At 35.7% G+C, this 18,108-nt stretch overlaps 5 protein-coding genes across 11 annotated transcripts in view; all 5 read right to left on the bottom strand.

The window, feature by feature from the left end:
- Nucleotide 1: 1 nt before the first annotated feature.
- Nucleotides 2–2,702, bottom strand: LOC121962966 (uncharacterized). Its single transcript, XM_042513316.2, has 5 exons — nucleotides 1,967–2,702; nucleotides 1,484–1,789; nucleotides 523–634; nucleotides 312–348; nucleotides 2–210 (listed from the first exon to the last, which is right to left on the bottom strand). Exons 1-5 carry the CDS (start codon nucleotides 2,028–2,030, stop codon nucleotides 130–132), a joined length of 600 nt encoding a protein of 199 aa, XP_042369250.2. The 5' UTR covers nucleotides 2,031–2,702; the 3' UTR covers nucleotides 2–129.
- Nucleotides 2,703–2,843: 141 nt separating this feature from the next.
- On the bottom strand, nucleotides 2,844–5,042 carry LOC148185481 (uncharacterized). The gene is made up of 4 exons (XM_088074887.1): nucleotides 4,811–5,042; nucleotides 4,410–4,706; nucleotides 3,271–3,382; nucleotides 2,844–3,168 (listed from the first exon to the last, which is right to left on the bottom strand). The coding sequence occupies exons 1-4, from the start codon at nucleotides 4,872–4,874 to the stop codon at nucleotides 3,084–3,086; spliced, it is 558 nt and encodes a 185-aa protein (XP_087931013.1). The 5' UTR covers nucleotides 4,875–5,042; the 3' UTR covers nucleotides 2,844–3,083.
- On the bottom strand, nucleotides 5,042–7,997 carry LOC121962646 (uncharacterized). Its single transcript, XM_088074885.1, has 5 exons — nucleotides 7,814–7,997; nucleotides 7,244–7,549; nucleotides 6,198–6,330; nucleotides 6,051–6,102; nucleotides 5,042–5,919 (listed from the first exon to the last, which is right to left on the bottom strand). Exons 1-5 carry the CDS (start codon nucleotides 7,875–7,877, stop codon nucleotides 5,758–5,760), a joined length of 717 nt encoding a protein of 238 aa, XP_087931011.1. The 5' UTR covers nucleotides 7,878–7,997; the 3' UTR covers nucleotides 5,042–5,757.
- A 150-nt stretch (nucleotides 7,998–8,147) lies between these two features.
- LOC148185480 (uncharacterized) lies at nucleotides 8,148–14,559 on the bottom strand. Its single transcript, XM_088074888.1, has 5 exons — nucleotides 13,764–14,559; nucleotides 12,109–12,420; nucleotides 11,594–11,705; nucleotides 10,926–10,974; nucleotides 8,148–8,869 (listed from the first exon to the last, which is right to left on the bottom strand). The coding sequence occupies exons 1-5, from the start codon at nucleotides 13,825–13,827 to the stop codon at nucleotides 8,669–8,671; spliced, it is 738 nt and encodes a 245-aa protein (XP_087931014.1). The 5' UTR covers nucleotides 13,828–14,559; the 3' UTR covers nucleotides 8,148–8,668.
- A 1,951-nt stretch (nucleotides 14,560–16,510) lies between these two features.
- Nucleotides 16,511–18,108, bottom strand: part of LOC121962788 (ras-related protein Rab-9A-like) — a 69,002-nt gene continuing 67,404 nt past the window's right edge. For 5 of the 7 annotated variants that reach the window (XR_015775963.1, XR_015775959.1, XR_015775960.1 and 2 more), the window contains 4 exons: nucleotides 18,017–18,103; nucleotides 17,597–17,766; nucleotides 17,342–17,380; nucleotides 16,511–16,612 (listed from right to left, as the gene is read on the bottom strand). The gene's annotated coding sequence lies outside the window, so the exon portion shown is untranslated. Of the gene's footprint in view, nucleotides 16,616–17,341; nucleotides 17,381–17,596; nucleotides 17,767–18,016; nucleotides 18,104–18,108 lie in introns of all 7 variants that reach the window. The other 2 variants (XR_015775961.1, XR_015775962.1) reach the window with 2 other exon arrangements.

Here is an 18,108-nt window from a genome sequence, read left to right as displayed (position 1 = left end):
CGAATCTAGAGAGTGCCATCTTGTGGATAACAGGTCCCATTGCACTTGGAGGAGACAGTATAAATGGAGCATGAACATTTCCCCTCGAGTGTGTCCTGTGTGGTAAACACGTTGGAATTATTAGACGTGTTAGACATTTACCCTGACAGTTGAATAAAGCCCACTCTCTCTCCGCGTGAAAGTGCTGTACGGCTCAATGTCCTCCAGCTCCTGCAGAAAGAAAAGTTTTTTTGTCTGTGTTTTTTTAAACTAATCAAGTTATTAAAGGAGCAGCATAAATGGAGATAATGTAAGGTGTTTCAGTACATTACCATGTTTTGACAAGTGCTCAGTGCTTCTGTTTGGCTTCTGTTGGGTCAAAAAACAATGCATTAGTAATCTATCACTATTATTATTATTCACTCTGCATTGTGTTGTCTATTTTTTTACAGATAGGACAGGAAATAAAAGCCAGTATCTTCCCTCATTAGGTCCTACAAAACTAGAAGTTCATTGTGTCTATGAACTGCAGTAGTCTCTCACCTCTGATGTATTCCTCTGTAGATAAAACCGATGATAACTGCAGCTATAAAGAGGACTATAGTAGGACCAATCAGGATGCTTGAAAGCGGCACTTTTGTTCTGTCTTCATCCTCTAGAACATCATAAAGAAATGACACATGATATTTGCTGTCATAGTGCAGAAACCTAGAGAGAGCCAATTACTGTATGCTTTGATTGACCTTTGAACAATGTATAAATACAGGCAGCATACGAACATCTTAATACAGCTGTAGAGGGGAAGCCCATCTTTAGAAGAAAATGCATGTTTCTGCAAACCACGGATATGTTACATTTGCACATTTCACACGTATCATATCTCATGTATCATTCTAAAGTAATGTGAGCTGACTATGTCATTTGTAGGTGGATGGCGTGACACCTACGAAAGACACCTGCCAAAACCACAACGATAGTGCCGAGAAAAGGGTTGTTTTTAACTGAGACATTGCTGCACTTTCCTTTGGGATAGTGCCACAAAAGCAGTGTTTTTTTTTACCAGGATGTCACTGTATTTCCTATTGGAATAGTTGCACTAAAATGGGTTGGTTTTCACTGAGACATTGCTGCGTTTTCTGTCAGGATAGTGCCAAAAAGCAGGGTTTTCTTTTTTTTCAACCAAAATACTGCTTTATTTCCTGCTGCATGTTGCAGTGCAATGAAAAGCAGTTTTTTTCTTCCAGAGACATCAGTGGTATCTATCCATGATCCTTTTTTTTTAATGCCCAAACATGTTCTTCTTCTTCACATAACAAAGTGATTTTTGTGCCTGAATCTATCATAGTATTGTTGAAACGTTAAGAAACATTAAGTTCAAACATTTACGGGACATAATAACACACCAGTATAACATGTATCTGTGGTTTGAAGAAACATACATACTTTTATGTATTTATGTTGGAAAAAAACTGTTCAAATTCAGCCAAAGTATCTGAAAAAATACCTTTCACATGGATATCCAGATGGAGAAAATCAACTCCACCAACATATGAACACTCACAGGTGTAGTTCCCGCTGTCTGCTGGTGTTAAATTGGCCAGGTGGAGTAAAACAGTCTGATTCTCTGCCAGAAGTGTGAATCTGGAGTCACATCCGTTCACAAAGTCTTCTGCATGATGATACATCAGACGACACTCTTCACCTCTGCTCATCTTTGTTTTGATCTTACACACTAGAAGTATGATGGTACTTGAATTGGTGCATATTGGAGTGAAATCTGATTCTCTGCTGATGGTTTTCACCACCGTCTCTGCAAGCAATACAGTCTGATTAGCGATTCCAGTATTTTTGCACTTTGTGAATATTTAATTACATTTTCAATTCGAGTAGAAAATTACAGAAAATGTTTGATGACCTTTTTAAACCAAAGACAGAAAAAAGGGAAAACAACTTGCATGACTTTCAGAAGTTAATTTCTGCACATTACCTTTGCTGTCAACCCACGCAGTCAGTGGAAGAATCAGAACAAAGTAAAGTTTCCATTTTGCCATCCCTGTGAAGAAGCAGCTGCTGCCGGCAGTGATCAATATCCTGTACTGAAGAGACAACGACACACACACACACACCTCTCTCCGCTTATTGCTGTCTACCTAAACCTCAGACCCTCACAGAGATATGAGCTGGTGTAAACTGTCCTGGAGAGGAAGTGCTGCTGCAGGAGCTTCCACTTTTTAAGACACATACACCCTCAGAAACTACTTATGTTGACGTTATATGTGCTGCAGCTGCCTGCAGTTTGAGCTGGATCCCCCACAAGTCCAGTTTATATATGTTTAGCGAGTTGTAGGTCATGCTCAAACTGTCATGTTTGCTTTTGTGGTCATCACATAATTAGAGACCTAAACTTGAGATGTGAATAGAAAGCCGCAGGGTCTCAGCAGCTTGTTGCAGTTCATGCCCGTCGCTTCTTTCACATGAAACCAGAGTGTCACCGTTTGACTTGTTACCAATGAAAGTGACAAAAACGTCTCTTTGCTCACATGAAGAAACAAACTGTCTAATCATGTGACCAAGTATAACAAGCTTTTAGGATATTCAATCCCCACTTAGCAATATGACAGAATTGTACTTTGAAATACGATATTTAATCACGAATGATAATCATTGAATAAATCATAGCTGCAAGACACAAACTTCTTCACTTTGTAAAGTTTTCAGGATGTTGTTTGACACTTTTGTACCAATGAGAAAGGTTTTTAACTTTGGCAAATACTTACAACAAGTTAATGGGTGTTAACGAGGATACATGTGGAGGAAAAATATACATTTATGCAGTCATGCTGTCTGGGTTTTTGGTTAAACGTTCTCATAGATTTCTCATAGACACACGAGGTCTCTCTTTCATCTCTTTCCTGATTATCTAAGCAGACAGTTTCTATATCATTGGCTAAATTTGTAATAGTTTGGTAAAGATCATTTGCTGGTTGCTGGAGACTTATGTAGGGGTCATTTGGGTCATCTTCATCCTTTTAGAAAATGTTGATGCGTCATGTTTTTAATCTTTAATCTTATGTAGGTATGATTGCAAAAACTGAACTGACTTTTTATGAGTTTAAAGGTACAGAATATAGGAATACTTTACTCACCAGAGAGCCAGGGGATTCACATAATCCAGATCTTGACCAGCATCTTTAAATGACAAGAGTTATCAGAGTTAGTGTGAAAACAAATGCACACACACACACACACACACACACTAGAAATCATCTTAATATTACTGAAATCTCTTACCTGCGACATTGTCTTCTGCAGATGAATCCAAAGATAACTCCAGTTATAATGATGACCATGGTTACACCGATCCAAACACTTAGATTCAGCATTTGTATGGAGCCTCTGATGCCTTCATTGTTTCAACATTATAAAGACAAGAAATTTAGTTTAAAAATGACATTATTGAGGAGTTTTCATACACTGTCCGTAGGTATACTGACAAAAAGTATTGCAATAGAATTCATATATATATAACGCATGTCACTGAGAAAGCTGAGAGTCAAGAGTAAGAGAGAAATTAGTGTAAAGAGTAAAAGTTTTAAGAGGCAGCTTTGGGTGGCTGTTGGTCAAACATACACAGGACTTTACCACACTGCTGTTCATGTCCTGTGTGAAACCAAGTTATCTTTGAATTATTTTAAGCTATCTTGTCACCATGTTCTTTTTTTCTAAACCTAACCTATTTTTAACTTTATGATAATAATGTAACTTAACATTAATAGCATAACTTCACAACTCAGGGTCCTAATTCAGACTACCGAGGATGAACTGTGGTATGAGAACACATTGCGCTATCTGACACTATTTGTTCTATTTGTGAAGAAACGTTATAATTCTGGTTCACAGTATATTGTTATAGTGCATTAACAACATCATGTGCTAATCAAATACAATTGAATTTATATAACACATCATTTCCATATTAACATATTTTAAATTTGCACTCTCACTCTTACATCTATAGACATCAAGGGATCAGTGTGCAGCATTTAGGTGGATATACTGACATAAATAGAATAATATATAATAAGTATGGCATCCCGGAACATCAACTGCAGACGCAGGTGGATACCTGGAGCTTAATATGTAGAAGCGGAAATCCAGTGACAATGTGGCAAAGTGTGACAATTTAGGGTAAGGACATGTTGGTTCACCACCATGTTTCTACAGTAGCCTAGAGAGGACAAACCCATCAACCAAATCTTACACACTGTTCCCTTGAGCTATGAAATCAGGTACAAATATCAAAAAGTATACCTGAACAGACTTAAAATACCCCAATATACTAAAAAACATTACTTTTCCAAGCTTTCTTTCTTCAATCAAAACAGTTCTAACTTCAGCCAGAATATCAAGAAAATAAATAAAACATTTACCTTCCACAGTTATATTGAGATGGTAAAACTGTGCTCCACCACGATATACACACTCACAGGAGTACTTTCCACTATCCACTGGTGTTAAGTTGGTCAGGTGGAGAAACATAGTCTGATTCTCTCTCATAAGGTTGAACCTGGAGTCACAATTGTTCACAGAATATTCTCCATATGCCAGATGACACTTTCTCATCTCTGTTTCGATTTTACAAAGAATATAAATGATGTGACTCGGCGTTTCAATGGCGCATATTGGAGTGACATTGAATCCTCTCTTTATGGTTTTCACAATAGTCACTGCAAAAAATCCAACATTAGGACACTTGTCACAGACCAGTCGGTACTCTAACAAACCACAAAACTGACTGTCATAAACTGTGTGTCATGAATAGATACAGTACCTCCACGGTCAAAACACAAACACAGCGGCAGAAGCAGAACGAAGCAGAGTGTTGATTGATCCATGACAGTTGAGACGTCTGAATGACAGTGCTGCTGTTGGAAAACTACACTGGAGGAAAGAAGGCATACCACAAACTATCCGAAATGGCTTTCAAGTGCATGAGCTGATGGTCAAGTGTCAGAGACAGGAAGTGTCAGAGACAGGAAGTGTCAGAGACAGAATGTGCAAGACACGACTTCTTTTACTTCAAAGTCAAAGTGAAACGATGCCAGTTTAAATTCCTCTGCAAACAAGTCAAGGTGCACTTACAGTACAGAAGATCTATTCAATCAGCACAGTTTAAAGATAAACACCCAAAATTAGGGTCACTAATTCAATTTCTGACCAAATATCTCACCTCCTGTTTTTGAGGTGTGACGTAGAGCAACAATCAGGAAAATATTTTTTGCAAAACACTATGAATTCACAGTGAAGGTGACTTTTTTTAATGCAATGTGTCATTAAGTCATCATTTTATTCTTTAAGACTTTGTGTGAAATTTGGTCATAATTAGTGTATAATTTCTGGATTTACGGACAAAAAACATGTTCTGTGAGATCCAAATTTGAAGAAATATCCTCAAGGTATTCTAGAGATATTGCATTCATGAGAATAAAACAAATGAGGTGACAGTGACCTTGAACTCTGACTTGAATGGATGGAAACTCAAAAATATAATGCGTCAAGCCACATCTGTCACTGACACGTAGGTATGAAAACAAAGCATGCAGCTTTAGATCTTTCAACAGTTTAAGCTATAACCTGCTACAACTAAATTCCACTTATTTCTCTCTGTAATTTGGTGCAATTTGAGCACAACCAGCATTTAGCACTTTTCACATGATATTCCACAGTGACAACATTAATGCGACAAGCTGAAGTGTTTGGAGCAAATTTTTTTTTTGGTTAAATGTTTTCATAAATTTCCCAACTTGGATCAGTCTCTCTTCCATCAATTTCCTGATCATACAGGGGAAACCTCTCTGTATTTCTGGCTGGGACAGTTTGGTAGAGATCATTGGCTGGTTGTTGGAGGCTTGTGTAGGGGTCATCTGGGTCATCTTCATCCTTTCAAAAACATAATTCCAATGCATCGTGTGTTTTAACTAAATTAACAATGGTTAAGCTATTTCTGTATGTGTGATTGCAGCTGAACTGCCTTCCTCCTGAGTTTATAATTATAAGAACACTTTACTCACCAGAGAGCCGGGAGATGCAGATAATCCAGATGTGACTGATCTTGACCAGCATCTTTAAATAAGAGGAGTTATCAGAGTTAATGCGACAACAAATACACACACACAGAACACATGAGAAATCACCCCGATGTTAGGTTATTCTCTCACCCTTGACATATTTTACTGCAAATAAATCCGAAGATAACTCCAGTTATAATAACGATGAATGCAGTTACACCGACTAAAACACGTAGAATCAGCACGTGTAGAGGACGACTGGTCTCTTCTGTTTCTCTGTTCTCTGTTCAGAAAAAAAAAATGTTTGTCAGAAAAATGGCACTGGTGTTGTCTATAAGTGAAGAAAAGTTATTATTCTGTTCTTTCTGGTTTACATTTTTTTGTAATATTGCATTGCTGACAGCATGTGCAAATTGAATACATAAAAATGTATTTGAAACATAACTTGCACACTAACATATTTTATATTTGCACTACATTGTCTCACCTGGTTGTTGAAATCTACATTTCACATACACAGACATTAAGCTATGAAATCAGGCACAGATATAATAAAGAAAATATTTCCTAACAGACTTCAAATACCACATTATACATGGAGCTTGAACGGTGGCATTCAATTTTGGCATCAAAAATAAAACTTGACATCGAAAAAAAGTACATGAAAAATAAAACAGAAATGTGGAACTTTAAATATTTTTTATTTTATATTTGATCTTTTTAAATGTTTTTTTGTTCAATGATAATCTTTTGAGTTTTACCTAATGTCACTCTTTTTTTCATTGTCAGTTGTTGTTATGCCAAAACAGTGACTGAATGTTGAAACTAAGAGAGACTGTAAAAGAAATGTCACTGGAAAAAAATAAATTAATAAAACAACCCTATCACTAAGAAAAAAATACAAAAATACCACTATATATATATATATATATATGTATATAGTGTATATATATATCAAATGTCTGCATTTTATCTTTCAGTGGAATTTTATTTTTGATGCCAAGACTTCTGTCCCTCTTGTACCTCCATACACTTACTTACATTACTTTTTTTTTTTATTTTTTTCATTTTATAAATTGCAACAGGTCTAAATTTATGTTAATATTAATGATAATATTGAAATTATCGCATCCAAAGTAGCAGAGAAATACATAAAGTTTGAAAAACAGAAGCAAGAAAATAAATGAAACATTTACCATCAACAGTGATATCCAGATGGAGAATATCAAATCCACCAACATATGAACACTCACAGGTGTAGTTCCCGCTGTCTGCTGGTGTTAAACTGGTCAGGTGGAGAAAAACAGTCTGATTCTCTGCCAGAAGTGTGAATCTGGAGTCACATTTGTTCACAAAGTCTTCTGCATGATGATACATCAGACGACACTCTTCACCTCTGCTCATCTTTGTTCTGATCTTACACGCTACAAGTATGATGGTACTTGAATTGGTGCATATTGGAGTGAAATCTGGTTCTCTGCTGATGGTTTTCACCACAGTCTCTGCAAACAATACAGTCTGATTAGCAATTGCAGTATTTTTGCACTTTGTAAATATTTAATTACAGTTTGGATTCCAGTAGAAAATTACAGAAAATGTTGTGTGATGTCACGTAATGTTGCATAGGGGCATATTCGAGAGACGACTTGTGCTCCACTGTTGGTTTTCAGTAGTTACAGCAAAAAATGAGTTAGGAAACATATTACAGACTACTTGTTATTCTAACAAACTGTAAAAGTGACTGACTTGCAGAGACTGCACTGTACCTTGATGGTCAAAACACAAACACAGAGGCAGCAGATGAAAAAGCCAGAGTTTCCATTGATCCATCGTCACTGAAAGCTGTCAGTATACATTAACTCAAGACAGGAAGATGAACTGCACGTACTTTTTTTGTGACCTAAACCTCAGAATACCCGAAAATACCTTATGAGAGTGTGAAGTGATGATGACAAGGTCTTGAAGGAAGTAAAAGACTTTCTCTTCTTTTACATTATGACCCTCTGTGGGTGAAGTTTCAATTCTGGTTTTATGAAAAGCAGGATGGAAAAAAGACAGACTTCTGAACTTTATGGAAAGATGCTTAAATGGGCTGAGAGATTTGATTCTTAGCTTTTATTTTGAAGCTTAAAAGAGCACTCTGAGTGAATGTTTTCGAAGTGATACAGTGAGAAAAAATATTTTGCGTGTGTGCTTTTTTCTTTTTTACAAAACAATGAGTTTACAATTTAAATCCTTAATGAGCAATTCTAGTTTAAATGGATTTAATTCTAAATTCTAATGAGTTCATAACAATGATACATGTATGCGGATAATCTATCACCTAACAAGTAAAACCTTGCAACAGGTTTGAAATGCTCAACCAGAGGGCAGCAAAACACAAGTTTTCACCATGTTGTTAAAATGATCCAAACACTATGTGGTGCAGCATTTATAAACATGTTACCTCAACTGCTTCTTTTACCTGAAATCCATCAATAAACTGTTTTCCCTCTCACCAAGAAGTCCAAAAGAATGACTCTTGTTTTGGTAACAATTGCATGTATAAAAGCAGAGATGTTATTGGAGGATAATATTGCCAAATATGTCAATATATACAGTCATGCTATCTGTATTTTTGGTTATATGTTTTCATAGACTTCCCAATTTGCATCAGTCTCACTCCAGTCCACTTCCTGATCATCCAGATGTGCAGTCGCCTCGTCACTGTTGTCTGAATACCTCTTGTTGTCGTGTTGATGTTGCACGGAGGACATAATCTGGTAGAAATCACCTGCTGGCTGCCGAAGGCTTGTGTACGGGTCATCTTGGTCACCCTGGCCCTGTGGAAACATGAAGATCTTACTGCATCATGTTTTAAAAGTCAGACTGAAGTAGGTTAAATTCTCAGAATTCTTTTTTTTTTTCTTACAGTGAACTTTCACAATCATTAATGGTTAGATTTCATATAAAATGACTGGTTTATAAGTTTTAAAGTCTTTCTGGTGGCCCGGTGGGAGTGACCACAGTTTTGTGAAATAAAGCTTTTTCTAATTGCTTAAAATACCACCTCATGTGAGCGTGAAAACTTTTTAACTAAATGCGAGTTTTTTCAAAATTGATTTGTAGAGTAGATGTATTTTATATTCTCAATTTCAGTTTACACAGATTGAGGATTAACGAAAATCAGCCTTTATCAAAATGGACGTGGCATAGTATCGGCCCAATCACGGCACACCAGCAGAAATAAGTCGACCACATCTGGTTGCTTAACTCGGCTGAGACTTGGGATCAATGATGGCCTAGAATTAGTCCTAATAAACTGGCTCTATTCCATCTGCCGACATTGCTATCACTAGCTCGTCATCAAAAATGACCAAGTCCAGCTGCCTAAAAACGATCTTTTCCTAACCATAACGAAGTGTTTTTTGTGTGCAAAAATAACCACACGTAAACCACAGTGCAATGAAATGTAAAGTTTCAACACATCCGCAATCACGTAGCAACATAACGTTATCATGGTTTGCAAAAAAAGCACAATGCCAACATTTATTTTGGCGATCGGGTTCTGCAAATTCTCACACTTTGTGCCACATGTGAAAACTGTTGTCACACCATTATCTCTGATTAACTGTATGACATGACAACCACAAACCCCCAAACAAAAAAAAAAACCATCTAAAATCACTCTGGAGTTAAGGCTTTTCTGGAAATACAAATTAGTGCCACCTTGTGTTAAACAGAAGTAACAAGTAAATATGTCACTTAGTGTTTTTCCTTTTCCAAGCACTGTAGTACACTTCTATACATTCCTGCAGTGGTGGAAGTCATTACTGTACTTGTACTTTACTTGAGTATTTTCTTTTCATGTTGTTTTGTACTTCACTTCAATTCAAGGGAAATATTGTTTCTGCATTAATTGACTGCTTTAGTTTATTTACAAATTACGATTTTTGCTAAATATTAAGGGCATATGAAATGTGTGTTTTATTATAAACTAAACTACTGTGACTAACAACATACATGTATATACAATTAGAACAGAAATGATTACGGTATGAAGTGATTTTGAAAATGTATGTCAAATATTTTCATGATATTTGAGTCACTTTTCATGCAAAAAATTTGCAAAAAAATTTCGGCTTCTCAAATGTGAGAATTTTCTGTTTTTCCTTATATATCCTTATATATTATTTTGATCATTTTAATATATTTAATAATTTTGAGGTTTGGCCCATTGATTTTACAGATCAAACAATCAAATTGAATAGTTGAAAAAAAATGAGGGATTAATCAATAATGAAATTAATCAGTTGCATAGTTAAACACGAGCTTCACCTCAAACAGCTACAACAGAAAAACCCTGCTTTTAATGGTAACAGACACAGGGCAGGTTGGTCTGCATCTAATTCTTTTACATTTTATATTTTAATAGCATTTTCCTGATTATACTTACATACTTTTACTTGTAACAGAGTTTTTTTACACTGGAGTATTAGTGCTTTTACTTTACTTGTTTATTAGGTAAATTACCTGAGCACTTCCTCCACCACTGCATAGCTGTTATTTAAATTTATGGACACAAAATTTACGAAACGCTTCCTCTTGTTGTTGAGTCCGTTATGTCGCACTCTGCCCTGAGCATCACTTTAGAGGCGCTGTGGTGGCCCAGTGGTTAAGACACACACTGTGCTGTTTACTGTCAGTGCAACATTCGATTCCGGCCTCAGACATTTGTTACCTGTCTCTCATGCTCTCATTGTTTCCCGTCTACATGTGAACTATTTTTTAAAATACGATTAAAAAACCTGTAAAAGCATACAAATACACACAGATGACTACACATTTAAAATAGCTTTATGCATTTAGAGGGACAGTTGAAAAGAATACGTGGCTCACCGACGTGAAGCAGGTTTCACGGGTAGATGCTGCTGAACTTGTGTCATCTCTGTAATAATAAGAAAAGATTAGACCTAGAAGTGGAATATAAAAATAAAAAAGTATACTGTGAAAATATAGAGAGTATTTATACTCTATATGTATAATTTATATATAGAGTATAAATTAATAATTTCGATCAGAAACTGGTGGTGGTCCTGAGGGTCGAAACGCAACAATATTTCAGAGAACAACATGACATTTTGCAGAACATTTCAAAATGAAATGTTGTATTTTGTAAAATATTTTTACTGGAATATTGTTGTGTTTTCTGACATGTCACATTTTCTAAAATCGTGTTTTCTGAAATGTTGCTATCGGAAATATTGTCATTTTTTCGTGAAATGTTTGTTTCTGGAATGTGTTTTTTTTTATATTTTCTGAAATGTCTGCATGTCCTCTGAGATGCTATTTTCTCTAAAACGTGCTTTCTGAACTAAGTGTTATCTGAAATGTCATCTTTTCTGAATGTGGCCGCATTTTCTGAAATATTGTCATGTCTGAATTGTGGTTGTGTTTTGTGAAATGTTTTGGTTTCTGAAAAGTTGTCATGTTTTGTAAAATGTGTTTTGTAAAATGTTGTCAAATGTTGTGTTTCTGATGTGTCGTGTCAAAAAAGAAAGTTTTACCTGCAATATTTTTTTCTCAGAATACGTCCAATGATAAGTCCAGTCCCAATGACAAATGCAAGACTGATGACAGTGGTAGCTATCAGGAGATTCCTTGAAGAATTGCTGGGTTCTTAAAGACAAAAAACAACTCAACTAACACAAAACCAACACAAAACATTCACCTTACATGGAGACGCTGAGGCAGAATATTTGTTCAGTCACCATAAAGCCCAAGAAATGATTAAATTTAGTACACTGTAAAAAAAAAAAACAGTTTTTCAATTTAAAAAAGTTTGCCGTAAAATTTTAAAAGTTGACCGATTATGAGAAGCCAAGTTGAGGTAATTTTGTAATGATTCAACTTGTCTTCTTAAATTCAGTCAACTTAAAGTTCTAACTTTTTAAAGTTGAAGCAAATAGTTTTTACAGTGTATATAAAAGTTAATACTTCATCTGAATCCTTAATAATAACAACCTTACACTGAGAAAAAATGTGTTAAGCTTGAAGCACAAAACCAAGGAAACTGATTTACCTTCCACAATCATTTGGAGGAAGAGAAAGTCAGATCCTTTAGGAAATGGACACCGACAGGTGTAGTTCCCACTATCCTCTGGTGTCAGACTGGTCAGGCGGAGGTAAACAGTGTGATTCATCGGCATAATGATGAACCTGGAGCCACACTCGGACCCAAAGTCTTTTCTGTGCTGATACGTCATAAAGCAGTCTTCTCCCCCTCTCATTTCTCTGCTGACCCGACACAGTATCAGTGAGTCCTTACGCAGTGATTCGGTGCTGCAGAGTGGAACAACATACGGTTCTCTCCCCGTGGTTCTCACACGAGTCACTGCAAACAATAGGAAAGACATTTTTAATAACTTCTTATATACGTCCTTATAGATCTAATTGTGAGGAATTGTGGGCTTAACAACAACTTCAAATTCAATATTCTTACTACAAAAACGAGTCGTAGGTGTTATCGATACGGCTGGTTGTTATGATCACACCATCTGATCATAAGACAATGGGCCCTGGGCACAGACATGTCAACAACACGTCTTCTATAGGAGCAACACATGCTGAATTAACAGGTTTTGCCTTGTTAGTCTTTTCTTTTGTCTCTTTGAAGTCATTCTGGGTCTTTTTTGGGTAATTTTAGGTAATTCATAAGTCTTATGGTAGTCATTTTTGTCTCTTTTAGGTAATTTTATGTCTTTTTGGTTGTTCACTGTTTCTTTTAGGTAGGGTTAGGGTAATTTTAGGACATTTTGTGTTTTATTTATTTGCTTTTTTTTTTTTTAGGTAATTTTGTATCTCTATTGTTGTTTTGTGTCTTTTTGTGGTAATTTTATATTGTTCAGGTTGCATTCTGTCTCTTCCAAGTAATTTTGTGCCTTTTTTTAGTTATTTATTGTCTGATTTAGGTAATTTTGTGTGTTGTTGGTCGTTTCTTTGTGGTCATTTGTGTCTTTGTTGGTCATTTTGTTTGTGTGTCTTTCAGGTAATTCGTCTGTCTTTTATGGTCGTTTTGTGTCTCTTTGAGATCAGTTTGTCTTTGTTTTAGGTACATTTGTTTTCATTTTGATAATTTATGCGTCTCTGGGGTTATTTTGTATCACGCTTGGTTGTTTCGTGTCTTTTTGTGGGTGTTTTGCAATTTTTGTAGCCTTTTGTGTCTCCTTGCAGTCATTATGTGACTGTTTTGGTCATTTTGTGCCTCTTTGTGGTCATTTTGTGTCTCTTTTTTGTTGTTTTGTTTTGGGGGTTTTTGTAGTTATTTTGTGTCTTTGTGGTTCTTTTGTGTCTCTTTTAGGCAGTTCTGTTTCGCAAATATGCTTTGAAAGTTATTTGTAATTTTCTGCACAAAAAGCTGAAGAGATCCAAAGGAGATGTGTTTGCCATTGTTCAACAATTTAACCCCAACATTACAATTAAAATTTTAAAGTGGAAGTCATTTTTGGTTCTCAAAAGAATGGTTTACAAAGCTACTTTTGTAGGGTTACACATGAATGATGGTGCATTATCTTTAATGACTGAATAAAAAACAACACTGTGAAACTGTACATGACCGATCACATTTTTCGTGTCTAACTGCAATAGAAGCAGAAGGATACATAAGTCGGATAAACTCTTCTAAACTACGCCTTTCATAACTTTCACCAAATGTAATGAAAATGTCTTGTACTGTACCTTCAATGTCAGAACACAAACACAGTGGCAGCAGATGAACAAACCAAAGTTTCCATTGAGCCATAATCACTGAAAGCTGTCAGTATACAGTAAACTCTGCTGAAGACAGGAAAACGAACTGCACGTACCCCGTAAACCTCAGAACACCTTAAATATATTATGGGCCTATGAGCTAATGATGACGTGCCCTAAAAAGGAAGTAAGACTTTCTAAGTTTTCAAGTTAAGACTCCCTGTGGGTGAAATTTGGTTTAATGTCTAATTTCTCTAATTGCAGCTATTTATGCAGAAGCTTTATAGAAAAAAGACCAACCTGAGCACTTAACAAAAAGACTGACTATAACCCAGGCAGAGATTTTTGATTCTCAGCTTTGATGCTGAAGCTTCAAATTTAGGAAATGTTTGAGGAAATGGCTGATATTTTGACCGGGCACTGTACAGGGGCGGAGCCATAGGTTGTAACAGTAATGAAATTAGCTTTTGCTGAACCCTGGAATAAAATAAAAACGTCTACAACATGAAAAAATATCAACATGGGCAGAGCTGGGATGGATGGTTAAGACACCAAAATAAAATTTCCAAGCATAACATCACAAATTCAAAACATGTTAACTAACCAGGTGTCATGAATTTATGTTGCAGAGTACTTTTAAAAACATGAGACAAACTTTAACACAAGATATTCACAGGCACAGATGTGATGGAAACTGCTGAACAGGCCACAAAATATGACAAACATTTGACTAGCTGACAGTAAAGTTTCATTTGAAATGAATATTGTGAGCACCAGTGCATCAGGTTTTAGCCGTGGTCGAGTGAAAATAGCCCGCTGAATAGTGGATGTACAGAGTGAAACCCCACAGAGCTATCAGACCCGTCACCAGCACACTGAAAACCTTCTGGGTCCAGAGGCAGTGATCCAACTTCTGCTCCAGGCGACTGCTGCTGGACAGCACCTGCACGAGCTGAGGGCAGCAGACGAGACGAGGATTTACATGATTGACAGCAGAAATTTTAAAGATACAGTCATGTCTTTTCAGAGGTGTGTTGAAAACAAAGAAAAAGTCAGCAAATGTCCTTGTAGTGTGTTATTATCACAATACAACATCTGCATCTGACAGTCTGCAGGTGAGTTATTAAAGTTCCCCTCCAGAGATAAGCTACAATTTAACCTTTCGAAACTGGAGCAAAATGGTTTAATTTCTTTCAAAAACATGGGGAGAAGGAAACAAGGCAAGCAACTTAACGAGACCCAAAAATAAGCAAATAGTTCAAATTAAAATAAATTAAATTAAAATAGTTAGAAAATTACCTGAAAATAAGCACACAAAAAAGAAGGTGTATAAGACAATATATATATATACAATCTTATATATAATATTTTTTCCTGTAACATTTTTGTAACATAATCTTGATTACAAAATTATTAAAATTATTTTAATTATAAATACTTTTCTGGACATTTTTTCCTATTGTTTGGAGGATTTTCTAATGATAATGATAATGATAATGATAATAATAATAATAATAATAATAATAATAATAATAATAATAATAATAGTTTTATTCATCTTTTAATAATTTCTTGCAGTTTATAGGACACTTCTCGTCAAGTTGCTCACTGCCTTTTTTACTGCATTTAGAAAGAAATCAAACCAACCTACTGAAGGTTCAGAGACTTAAACAGCTTGTGAAAGGCTTTTGAACGTAACAGAGAAAAACTGATGAAGGTCAAGGATAGACAATTTAGGGGGTATAAAAAGAAGAAACATGCATTATTAGAGATGCAGGGCTTTAAATATTAGTGGGCTGTTGCTTTTTATAACCATAACAATAAATCTGTGATAGAGCGCAAACGAACCGCTGCATGAATCCTTTGATGATCGCTGGTGATCGCTGGTGTGTTATAGTTGCTGGTGGTCAGTCTGAGGAGAGGCTTTATATCCTGCATGACGTGACACTTCAGTCTGAAAGGGAGAGAAAAAAAGATTATTTTTTTAATGTCTTTGTGTTTCTAGTTTTTAGATATTTTCCTGTAATCTTTTTAAACCTGAGCGAATCAGCCTGATTTCTTTCAAAAGCATAAGTATTGAGCAGCCTAACAAGAAATGACCACAACAACAACAACAACAATAATAATAATAATAATAATAATAATAATAATAATAATAATAATAATAATAATAATAATAATAATAATCATAATAATAATTTTAAAAAAAGGTTTTCTGGACATTTTATGAGTTTTTGACAATATTCTAATAATTTTCTGATAATCTCTCTTTTTTAGGTCATTTTTCTTATTTAATTTCTTACAATTTGTGCAACATTTCATGCCATGTTTTTTGTTTTTTAAGTCACAGGTTTCAGAGGTTTACGTGCATGTTAAAGGCAGGAGCATTGATGTAGATCCAGGTTTCAAAGGGTTAAAAGCATCCTATGCACTTTGCTAGCACATTCAAGACTTTGCTTTGGGGCTTCAAATAATAGACAGAAATAAGATTCATAAAATGCTAAATCTTAAATACCGTGCCGTGTGAAATCATCAGTCTCACCTCTGCACTGTGGGGATCTCCTCCCAGAACAGGGCCAGGTCCTGGCTGTCATCAGTGGTCCCGAGCTCCATTTCAGCCATCATGATTGGCTTTGACTGACGCTGCAAACATTAATCACAAGCTTTAAATATCAGCTAATTCAGGCTGGATGTTGCTGTGCGCCGCTGAGTGACAGCACAGTGTGCAGACCTACCTTCACACAGGACGTCCCAGCTGTGCAGCTGCCGTTTCCAGTCTTCACCTTGTGTCACGCTGCAGCTGATGTATTCACCTGACGTTACATGCAGAATACTGTCTGCTGAGACAACAAACACAGGTAAAGGGTCAAAGTACGGCACTGTGTTCAATAATTTAATCATGTTCTTCTCCACCCATTACCCACAGCTCCTTAACCACTGTGTAAATATGTCTAAACCGTCAAGAATTCATTTAAAGCAACAGTTCACCTCCTAGTCTAAATATATTTCCTCTTAGCTATAGTGCTGTTTATCAGTGTACATTGTTTTGGTGTGATTCGCCCAGTGTTGAATTTTCTTGCACCCCTTAAATACATACTGTATGGTTCTTCAAGATTGATATTATCTAAATTCTACAATAGCACTTTGATTAATAAAATATAAATATTTGCAGTAAATAAAGGTGCTTTACTGTATTGTGTGAAATCATGTCAGGGTAATGAGGTGCAAAAAAAAACAAACAAACATTTTATATATTTGTAGATGTTAATACACTGTTCCACTTGTTTGAAAAGGGCCATATTTTACTGATAATATTTTATCATTGTGACCAAATACAAATATACAGTGTCTGTTTTAGTATACGTATAACATACAGACAACAACCATATATAGTAACATATATTGCAAATACAGTTTATTTCCAAAGATGTGGCTAAAAACACAGTAATTTACCTTGGATAACTCAAAAGTTAAATATATGCCAAGTATAAGAATCAGGAACAACCTACGATGCAAAAGCACACTTAAAAATATAAATATAATCATTTAAAAATGATTAATCTTACCTCTCACGAGCCATGGTATTTGACATATCTTTAGCTCAGCTGTAATGAAAAGAGAAAGGACAAATTATAAGGTCATTGCACACCTGCAAAGTAATAAAATACACACTGAAATGTAACATGCATTATCCACAAAACATAACATTTATTGAGTAATTTATATACATGGGCTAGTATTCAAGGAAGTAATACATGATATACTTGAGGAAATCCATGTTCTGGAATAGAAAAAATACTTCTTCTATTGTGTGAACTCACCCATTCAAACATCAGAGGAGGAAATGTGTTTTGAAAAGGCACATCTGTCTTTTTGCATTTCCTCTGAAAGCTTTGAAGCCTCGAGCCAAAGCATGACCCAGATATACAGTCAAACATGTCTCACAGCACTCAAACGCTCTGCCGAACTCTTCTGCTCTGCACCACCCCTCCTGAAATATCACAGCGTCCTTGCTCACAAGATGTTTTATTTAATTCAAAAACTAAAAGCAGACACAGAAATATCTGACAATTTTATAGATATTTAGCCACTTAAATACTGAGACACAAACCCTGAACTTTAATCTGAAACAACATTGCACTGTAAAGCCAAATAACAAAATTTACAAAATTCAGGCAAATAAAAAAACATGAACCTGCATGAACTATACTGCACAAATTAGGGAGGCCTTGCTGACTTACCTCCACGGATGTGAAGAGACTGAACTTCACCTTTGACCCTCATGGTTTGTCACACACGTCCATCTCCACATTCTTAGCAGCTTCACCCTAAA

Source organism: Plectropomus leopardus, chromosome 24 (genome assembly GCF_026936395.1).
Source record: "Plectropomus leopardus strain MGB_pleo_1.0 chromosome 24, ASM2693639v1, whole genome shotgun sequence".
In the NCBI taxonomy this organism is placed as follows: Eukaryota; Metazoa; Chordata; class Actinopteri; order Perciformes; family Serranidae; genus Plectropomus; species Plectropomus leopardus.
This window is presented reverse-complemented; position numbering and strand designations above follow the sequence as displayed.

Coding starts and splice junctions, on each gene's coding strand:
- LOC121962966 (XM_042513316.2), bottom strand. CDS start 2,030: ATGGCAAAATGGAAACTTTACTTTGTTCTGATTCTTCCACTGACTGCG. Junction 349..522: donor TACAGAGGAATACATCAGAG/GTGAGAGACTAC, acceptor TTGACCCAACAG/AAGCCAAACAGAAGCACTGA. Junction 211..311: donor TGAGCACTTGTCAAAACATG/GTAATGTACTGA, acceptor TTCTTTCTGCAG/GAGCTGGAGGACATTGAGCC.
- LOC148185481 (XM_088074887.1), bottom strand. CDS start 4,874: ATGGATCAATCAACACTCTGCTTCGTTCTGCTTCTGCCGCTGTGTTTG. Junction 4,707..4,810: donor TTTGTGTTTTGACCGTGGAG/GTACTGTATCTA, acceptor GATTTTTTGCAG/TGACTATTGTGAAAACCATA. Junction 3,383..4,409: donor TCTCAATATAACTGTGGAAG/GTAAATGTTTTA, acceptor GAAACAATGAAG/GCATCAGAGGCTCCATACAA.
- LOC121962646 (XM_088074885.1), bottom strand. CDS start 7,877: ATGGATCAATGGAAACTCTGGCTTTTTCATCTGCTGCCTCTGTGTTTG. Junction 7,550..7,813: donor TTTGTGTTTTGACCATCAAG/GTACAGTGCAGT, acceptor TATTGTTTGCAG/AGACTGTGGTGAAAACCATC. Junction 5,920..6,050: donor CTGCATCTCCCGGCTCTCTG/GTGAGTAAAGTG, acceptor TGTTTTTGAAAG/GATGAAGATGACCCAGATGA.
- LOC148185480 (XM_088074888.1), bottom strand. CDS start 13,827: ATGGCTCAATGGAAACTTTGGTTTGTTCATCTGCTGCCACTGTGTTTG. Junction 12,421..13,763: donor TTTGTGTTCTGACATTGAAG/GTACAGTACAAG, acceptor TATTGTTTGCAG/TGACTCGTGTGAGAACCACG. Junction 8,870..10,925: donor GTGAAACCTGCTTCACGTCG/GTGAGCCACGTA, acceptor ATGTTTCCACAG/GGCCAGGGTGACCAAGATGA.